At 47.3% G+C, this 9,408-nt stretch overlaps 1 protein-coding gene across 1 annotated transcript in view; it reads left to right on the top strand.

Moving 5' to 3' along the window:
• Window positions 1–4,018: 4,018 nt before the first annotated feature.
• Window positions 4,019–9,408, top strand: part of LOC101577523 (olfactory receptor 2B11-like) — a 16,250-nt gene continuing 10,860 nt past the window's right edge. Inside the window, exons 1-2 of the mRNA XM_012514059.2 lie at window positions 4,019–4,959; window positions 7,421–7,631. Of these exons, the coding sequence (XP_012369513.2) occupies window positions 4,019–4,959; window positions 7,421–7,631 (1,152 nt within the window). The remainder of the gene's footprint in view (window positions 4,960–7,420; window positions 7,632–9,408) is intronic.

The following is a 9,408-nucleotide window of genomic DNA, read 5'->3' as shown; positions in this document are numbered from 1 at the left end:
TTTTCTTTAGTGTCTGGCTTCTCAGTTTTTTCGCCCGCCATCTCGCAAGATGGAAAGAGAACTACGTTTCCAGGAAACACATTATTAATAATTTCAATGCTTTTTCTGTTTACCTATGTTTCTTAATAATTGACTTTTCAGGTTCAAATATTTATCCATTGTATACCGTGAAAAGTGAGAATTTCGACCCTTATGTAGTAAAGAAAGCGGCAACTCACCCTCCAAACACTGGTGCACCCTGCGCAGCGCTGAGCATCTGCACCTTCATGACCACAGAGGGGCCGCAGCATATGCCCTCCCTACCTCGAAGGTCCCTCCCTGCTCTGTCAGGTTAGGTGTGCCTGCAGCTCATGTCATTGTCCTTGTGGCTATGGTTGTCGTCGCTCTCTCCAGTCTCCCCCGTGCTCCCTCCTGCTCTGGTGTGGGTTTGCTGCCTCCTTATGTCTTCCTCTTCTTCTGCTTGCTCCTTCCTTTTGGTGGCATCCCAGCCCTCGTCCTTCGATTGCTTTGTAAAAATAATGGTACCTGGGAAATAAGACAGGGACATGTGACATGCCTTAGAATGTTGTGCAACATTCTAACTCTGCTATTTGTCACAGATATAATGTTAGGTTAGAAACAATTCCCTTTCAGAGCTTTCAATCATTACCCCTTACCTTCTTACTTTCACTGGTACTACCCCCTTCCTTTCTCAAAAATAAGAATGAGCTAGCTTCCATTTTATATTTCAGCTCTGGGAGTTTTTGGAATCTTCAAATCACAATTAAACTGCAATTTGTGAATAATATAACTAGATGTAAGGGTTTTTTTCTTTGAATTTTCCAGCTGTCTGGTCACATGTGTCCTTTAGGGATTTTTTTTTTTTTTGAGACAGCGTCTTGCTGTGTAGTTCACATTGACTTTAAACTCACTATGTAGCCTCAAACTTGTGGTGATCCTCCTGCCTCAGCCTCCTGAGCGCCAAGATTACAGATATGCACCACTACACCCAGCCAATTCTTTTTTTAAGCATTCATTTAATGTCAGAATTTGACTCTGCAGTGTATGTTCTTTCTTTTTAGAAGAGTACTGTTCAGATTAGAGCCTTTAAAAAAGTGTATGTCAGCAATTCAGAATGGCGAGGTTCATGTGGGGAGTCTGGTGAGAGCACTCAACGTATCTTGGGCATTTTCAGAGATGGACTTTGGTGAGGGAAGAGCAGACACTTATTCTTTAACCTCCATTTTTCATAGAGCAGAATTTTCATCACACTCACCAAGACAGGAACTGTGTAGGAAAGAGACTTCTAGTTGATTTTAGGTCTCTCATTCATAGTTTTGAGAAAGGAAGAATTTGCCATGTGGGTAAATGTCATAGCCTGGGCCCACAAGGTCCCCTAAAGGCACCCCAGTCACGATATTCTCTGCAGTCTGGCGCTGCTAGCAAAGGGAACCTCTCAGCGGCGGGCCTGGCAGTGGTCATCGAGCCCCTGGGAGCCGGTCCTCGGAGGGGACCTGCAGAGCGACATCTCACTGCCGCTTCTGGAAGGTGCCAGCTTTGCTCGTGACGTGCCCCCTCCACAGCGCGCTTCCGCACTCCAAGCCCAAAGCCATGGGGCTGAGAGGCCTCCGGCTGGTACCCCTCAATTCAGGAGTCAAGACAGCCCATTTCTCTGCACCAGTTGGTCACCTCACATCTCTTGTTATAGTGACAGAAATCTGATCGACACCGTGCTTCTCCCCCCCCATGTGTGTGTGAGGGTGTGTGTGTGAGTGTGACACATGGGGGCTGCCCAACTGTGCCAATGACTGATACTAAGCCCCTCAGAGATGGAGGAAAGCAAGATGATTCGATTGCATGACTAAAATTGCAGTACCCCTCTAAATAGCACTAATAATGACAGTAATGTAAACATCGCGATCGCTGTTGACCGTGGCTTGTTTTCCCTTTCCCTTGCTGAAGGACATCTCAGTGGCATTCACGTTTTGACATTTATGAATAAAGCAGCTGTACACATCTGTGTGCAGGTGTTTTGTGGACCCGGATTTTCCACTTTTTTGGTAAAACCAAGAGGAGTAACTTCTGAATTTTTTGGTAAAACTACAGAGCACTGGCATACCTTTGGCTACATGCTTTCGCAAGTTTTATAAGAAACACCACGCTGTCTCTGCAGCGCCTGGACCTGCACCCCTGCCACATCCGGGCGAGCGAGCCCGTTCCTCCACTTCTGCGCCCAGGGGGTGCTGTCTTACCTCCCTGCTGTTTTAGCTTGCATTTCCCAGTGGTGTGATGTGGAGCTTATGTTCATTGTTATATAATGTGATATAAGTAAATACTATTTTAAAAAAATATAACGAAGTACCCTTCTATGAAAAAACAAAGCAAAGTTCCATAACAATACTTAATACACTGTATCATAATCTTAAAAGAATGACTAAAATGTTGCCCGGAGTACAAGTCACAGACAAGAAAATATTGTCTTATAAACAATCACATAAACCCATTTAGCTTTCTCTTCCACGATGTGGCATCCTTTCATATACTTTTTTTTTCCAAAAGAAAAAATCTTTGTTGCAATACGTTAGCGCAGGCAACAGGTCTGAGAACGCATCAGGCAGCGGTCAGGGCCGTGGGGGCCTCCCGCGCTGCGTGTGCTCCCGGAAGCTCCTTCCGCGGCTGCTCCCAGAGCGCCACCTCTGTCCTTACCAACTCCAGACCTGCCTTCTCGACAGTGACCCTGCCAGTGGCTTCTGCTCCTGTCTCGCCTCCGCCTCCGATGGGGACACAGCGGCCTCCAGGGTGGAGCTCTGGCCCTCCTCCTCCTGGTCGGGCTTTCGCGCTTTCTCTGCGGCCGCTCCGGGCAGCTGGTCTCGGTTTCCAAGTCAGCTCCACGGCGCCCTCGGTAGCCATGTCTACCTCACGGGCTAGGCAACTTCACAAGCTTGTTTTCCAACTGCATGTTTTTGGTGAAATTTCTGTAAAGGCCTCTGGCACAGTTTTCAGTTAGGCTATTTTTATGGATGAGTTTTAAGAGCTCTTTAAATATTTGTAACAGTCTTCTATCTGATATATTCTCTGAAAATATTTTTTTTCTACCAGTCTGCAGCTTTTCCTTTTATTCTCTTAAGAGGTGTACCGTGTCAGGCAAGACAGCTTTCTCAGAAAAAAGAGGAAGCCTGTCCTGGATGTGACGGGAAGTGGGCGGTGGGCATCCCGGGCACACTCAGGTGCCCCATGTGTCCTCCCCCGTTCCTGGGGAGACCCCATTCCACTGTCTTTCTTCATCAGGGCCCTGACTTAAAAGAGACCTAATGAGTGTTTCAACCTCCCTCTGGTACCATTTTCTGTGTCAGTGTTCTTGGTTGCAAAGGGAAAGTGTTTTTGGTTAGAGAGAGTTCTCAATGCCAATTTGAGCAGAAGGAAAATACCAGAAAACAAGGGCTACATAGTGAGTTCAAGACCACCCTGCACTACAAAGCCAGACCCTGTCTCAAGGAAATCAGGAGAAAATCATTCACAGAACAATGGGAAGAATGGACAACATAACTTGGAAAACAATGTTAGACATGAAGAGCAGCAAGACGCATGTTAGATGTGACCTCAGGAAGGACGGTGCCTTTGCTGTGTCCCCAAGGGACACCGATCGGATCAGCTGCCCTGGGTCTTGGACAGTCCCTGGGCGCTCATTTGTGTGCATCGTTTTATATCTTCAAGTCCTGGTGAGGAGTAAGGAAAGCTACTTTATGTTAGTCATAATAAGCATTCTATTTGATATTTCTATGATTTCTACTAAAGGTGTAGGGTGTCCCCGTGTCACTATATATACTCTTTTTGAGACAAGGTCTCACTACAAAGTTTAGGCTGACCTTAAACTCACAGAGATCCTCCTGCCTCAGACTCCCAAGTGCCGGTACAACAGGCATATGCCATGATGCTTGTCTTTTTCTTTTAATTTTTTCCTCATGTTTTCAGAACTTGTGCAAATTTGGGGTCACCCTTTTCTTCCTTGATTTTAGCAGGTCTGTCTCTTGGCAATTCCATGAAGCACACAAATGAAAGTTTTCCAGAGTATTTCATTCTCATGGGCTTAACCAAACACCCGTGGCTGCGTCTCCCTCTCTTCTTCGTCCTCCTGACCTCCTACCTGCTCACACTATCAGGAAACACTGCTATTATTCTGGTCTCCCAGCTGGATTCCCAACTCCAAACTCCCATGTACTTCTTCCTCACCAGCCTTTCCTTTCTGGATCTCTGCTTTACCACCACAACTGTGCCTCAAATGCTGTTCAATTTAGGGGGGCCCAGCAAGGGCATCACACGCCCGGGCTGCATGGTGCAGGCCTACGTGTTCCACTGGCTGGGCTGCTCTGAGTGCGTCCTGCTGGGAGTCATGGCCTTGGACCGCTACGTGGCTCTGTGCCGGCCCCTGCGGTACTCCGTAATCATGGGCCGCCAGCTCTGCCTGCAGCTCTCTGGCACAGCCTGGCTGCTTGGTCTGGCCAACTCCCTGCTGCAGGCCACACTGACTTTCCGACTGCCGCTGTGCGGGAACCAGGTGCTAGACCATTTCTTCTGCGAGCTTCCTGGTCTCATTAGGATGGCTTGCGGAGACACCACAGTCAATGTGATTATCTTAGCAGTGGCGGCCACCTTCCTGATAATGGGTCCCCTCTCCATGATTCTTGTCTCCTATGGTTACATTGCCAGAGCTGTGTTCCGAATCCCTTCTGCGGCCGGGAGACTCAAGGCCTTCCACACGTGCTCCTCACACCTCCTGGTGGTGTCCTTATTCTATGGGCCTGGAATCTACATCTACATGCAGCCCCCAGCAGACGACTCTCAGGACCTTACCAAGGTCTTGACGCTATTTTACTGTGTTATCACTCCTATGGCCAACCCATTCATCTATACCCTGAGAAACAAAGAGGTCACAGGAGCTCTGAGGAGGCTTCTGAGGAAGACCACGTCATCTACACAAATGTGAGAAGTTGCTGCTCAACAACAACCTTGGGGCCGGGGAGATGGCTCAGTGGAATAAGCGCTTCCCTGGCAAGTGCAAGGGCCTGAGTTCAATCCCCAGTTCAGAAAAAAAAACAAAAAAACACAACCAACCTTATGTACCTCTTCTAGATACCTGTCCCATCAGAGCCACCCTGAAAAGTGAAGTCAGAAAAGCTTTACTTATGAAAATAAGCAGCAACATCAGAAAAGACTTGGAAATTGGTTTCTAAATGTTTTTGAACTTTCAGTATGCTACCAAAAATATTGACGAAATCTGAAGTTCTGGAACAAATATCTGAAAAACACCACTTTGAAAGGCATTTCACTGTGCTGGAGTTTAGAAAAGCCAAATGATATAACTATATGACATTTTCTTTAAAATATAAAATTATTTTTACAAGTTCTTACATTCAGTTATTTTAAGAACTTATCAAATATGCAAAAGGAAAAATCAATAGGCAAACAAAACAGTAATGCTTGGATATTGGTATGGTAGAGAATTAATTTATACTTCATGTCACAAATTATAATAAATTAAATTTGAATCAAAATCTTAATCTTTTTGTGGTCCTGGGCTTAATGTATGGTAGGCAAGTGCTCTAACACTGAGCTACATGCCCAGCCCAAAAGGCAAAAACTTTTAAATGCTCTTCATTCAAAATATGTCATCTTTAAAAAAATTTTTATTTATTTATTTATTTTGTGTGTGTGTGGCCAGCTGGCATGTGGTGCTGGGGGATTGAACCGCGGTCCTTGTGCTTTGCTAAGCTTGTTCTAAGTAGGTGCTTTAGACCACTGAGCCATCTTACCAGCCCTCAAAATATGTCATTTTTTATCACTGTTGTGGGGAAAAAATACAAGGAGTAATACAGACAAATTTTAAATTTTAACAGATATCCTACAATGAAAGATAATTTTCCACCAATGTCTTTCACCTGATTAGATGGACACACATGTGTGACAAGCAGACGCAGCCTGTCACCTACATGAAACGTCTCCACTGGTCACGGGTGGCTGAGCAGGCCAACAGGCGCACATGGATGTGCTGAGCAAAGAAGGGTCCACCCAGAGTCGACACTTCTGAAGGAGACCGGCTCGCCCCTCTCTGCTTGGGCTAAGACTTCCCTACAGCATCACTTTTATCAGTAGCCCAGAACAGAAAGGATAAATTTCAGCTTAGATTTGGAAGTCCCGATTGTAGATATTGAAAAACCTCCCACAGTTAAGAGGCAAGAGATGCTGTCTGACGGGGAATTGGTATGGCTTACCAGAAGCGTGGCTGAAGCTCCACGTGTGCGGTAGGTGCAACACTCTCCAGGATGGAACTCCTGTGTGGATCGCCACTGTGCTGTGCCTCCAGCCAGAAGCACACAGGGCTCTAGGGCCCAAGAAGTGGGACAGGCGCACTCCCCCTTCATGACTCTCAGTGAGTCACTGTAGGATTCCTTCCTTCCTTCCTTCCTTCCCTCCTTCCTTCCTTCCTTCCTTCCTTCCTTCCTCCCTTTCCCTTCTTTCTTTCTTTCTTTCTTTCTTTCTTTCTTTCTTTCTTTCTTTCTTTCTTTCTTTCTATTTTTGGGGGCTACCAGCTAGGTACCTGGACTAGCAGGATTCACGCTGGACAGGACCTTGCTCTGACCCAGCAGGTGCTTAGGCAGCTGAGCCATCTCCCTGCCCGATTCCTTGCCACTCCCACAACTCTGAGCTCCACACAGGGAAGACAGGAAAAGGCCCACTAAAGTACAGACTACCACTACCACATAGGCATCTTGGAATTCATCATCAGAGACCAGAAAAGAAGTCACTGTCGAGGAAGGGCTATTTCATTCTGGTCAGTAGGAGGAGATAGAGCGATTGCTGCATATCGAGGCCAGAAAGGAATATGAATGAAACTCGCTTGGGCCTGTGACTGTGAAGTCAGGAAAAAAAAAAAAAAAGACAGAAAGAAACACCTGAGTCTTACTCGCACTCTGCACATAAGCAATCTCACAGCAATGGAAAGCCACCATCGTTTTCAGTACAGACATTGAACACAGGATACGACAACATGAGCTGTGGGCCCTTTTGCCTCGGAAAGTTCTCGACCTGACAGTGCTCTACCACCTTCGCCTACACAATAGCCCTCCCGGCAGTACTCTGTTCTAAGTTAAAGTCTTCTGCGGATGTGGCTTATTGGTAAACCCTGTGTCATGTCTGTGCATTAACAGCAAGCGGGCTGGAAGGCGAGCAGTCTAGCACCAGCCAGCAGAGGGGGGAACACAAAGGACAAAGGCTCCGGCGGCGCCCTAGCTAGGCGTGCCAGTACCGCTCTCCTTCGGCAGTATGGAGAGCGAGACTGAATCAGACAACGCGAGCAGTAGCACACGCCTAGAAGCTTTCTGCACCAACCTGCCTTCCTGCTCTTACGCGCAGGGGTTTACGCTTGGGTTGCGCCAACCCGCAGGAAGCTATGGAAGAACGCTGGCTGGGAGACTGTCGCAGGTCGAGGCAATGAAGGTGATGACACGGACATCGTGAGGTTCGGAGTGGCGAACAAGGTCCGCAGAAAAGGGGATGGGCAGGCCTCAGGGTCCCGAGACAGGCGGCGACTCCTGGACGAGGCAGGATTCATCTGGGCAGGAGGCGCTTTGCAGCTGAAAGTGCAGGAGGACTCGGTGAAGAGGAGACCCCACAGAGATATGCTGCCCAGAGGAGGGCCACACTTTGGGGTGTCCTGGGCTTCCAGTGTGTGGGGATCGGCTTCCGGAGGTGGTGCCTGGGGTGGGAGACTGTGTCTCCACTCCTGACCTGCCTTGCGGGAGGCCTGAGGTGGACACGACTCCCACCTGTCTCCCTGACTCAAGGCAGGCCGCTCTTCTGCCAGGGTTCAGAGAGGCCGAAGACCCTCAGATGTGAACAGGTGGCTGCCGTGGGATCTGGTGGGCCCTTGGCACCTGGAAAGTCGCAAACTTACTCTCAGTCCTGGGGGCCACAAGTGTTTCCCAAGTCACGGTTTAAGAAAAGCCGTACTGTGCATATACAGCATGTCATGAGCGCATGATACCCCAGGAGTCTGGAGTATTGAGCATAATAATGTTTGTTAGGTGCGAACCCGTGCAATAGGCCAGACCAGGCGTTCGCACACAGGAAGATTTCCTGGAGGTAGGAGCAGGTGGGCTGGCTGTCTAGCTGACCAAGACAGCCTCTAACAAAATGGCACAGGGGATTTTATAGGGTTTTTAGGGGAGGGTATTTGCGGGATGGAATAGCCAAGGGAGAGCCGATCTTGGCAGGGCTACCTGGTCTGTGGGGGACTGCTGTGTATTAACGAAAGGAGAGCCTCTGTGGGTTTTTGCCCAGGTCAAAGTCAGGCGGAGTTGTTTTGCGGTCTTGGCCCTGGCTCTGGCCAAAAGCAAGTGAGCCTTGGAGCGAGGGTGAGGTCCTGACGTATGAATGCCCACATGCTAAGATATGACGGTTCTCTGTGGGACGTGAAGAGCCGCACCACTCACGCCAAGTCTTCTTGAAAATATGTGTACTTGCCAGCAAGTGACTGAGGAAAATCTTCTCCCAGTTCCCATTAGCTAGTCCCTTTCCCTTGCACGTTCGCTACATTCGTTCTACTTATCGAGCATTCCTACTTTTATATCCCTGTTTCAGAATCTATGTTCAGAAAACAGCAGCAAAGCGGCTGGGAGAGCCAGGAAATCAGGCCTGCTGCATCACATGTGAACTCCGGGGGAGTCTGCATTTTGAATCAGCTTGATGGAACATCTACTTTCAAATTTCTGTAAAATGGGTTAATTTTTGTCATGCCCATAAAAGTGTACTGGAATCATCCTTTCTACAGGAATTAAGGAATTGGATCTGCATGCAAGGAACGATTTGGGGAAAGACCGAGACCAAGCGTTTTGTTCCTCAGCAATAGGATGAACACAGCTTGCCTTTCTTCGATAGGTGAACTTGTAATTTAAGGTATTTTTTTTTTACACTTTGAATTTTTCAATTTGCTTTGATGATTTGTACTCTCTTTTGGTAGAAAAATCACTCTGGATGCCACCCTAGTAAGCCTTTCATATATTTGTTCCTAAGTCGTGTTTATTTCACTTTTTCTCCCTAGTACTTTCCTTTCTTAATTGAACTGAAGAGAAGTGTTGATTGTTGGGAGAACATACTCAAAAGCAAATAAATGAGTTGTCACAGGAGTTTATGTTTCAGAAGATGACCTTTCTGTTCTGTTTACTTTTCTGTGCATGTACAACTTTCCACAGTGAGAAGTTTAAAAAGGAAGTGACACTTTTTCCTGTTTTAGAAAATGAGACCAAGCCTGTAATCTTAGCACTCAGGAGGCTGAGGCAGGAGGATTGTTGTAAGTTTGAGGCCAGCCTGGGCTACAAAGTGAGTCCAAGGCTAGCCTGAACTGCATAGTGAGAACCTGTCTGAAAAAAAAAA

This window comes from Octodon degus, unplaced genomic scaffold (genome assembly GCF_000260255.1).
Source record: "Octodon degus isolate 3935 unplaced genomic scaffold, OctDeg1.0 scaffold00023, whole genome shotgun sequence".
NCBI classification, from domain to species: domain Eukaryota; kingdom Metazoa; phylum Chordata; class Mammalia; order Rodentia; family Octodontidae; genus Octodon; species Octodon degus.
Note: the sequence above shows the minus strand (reverse complement) of the source record. Positions and strands in the feature narration are given on the sequence as shown.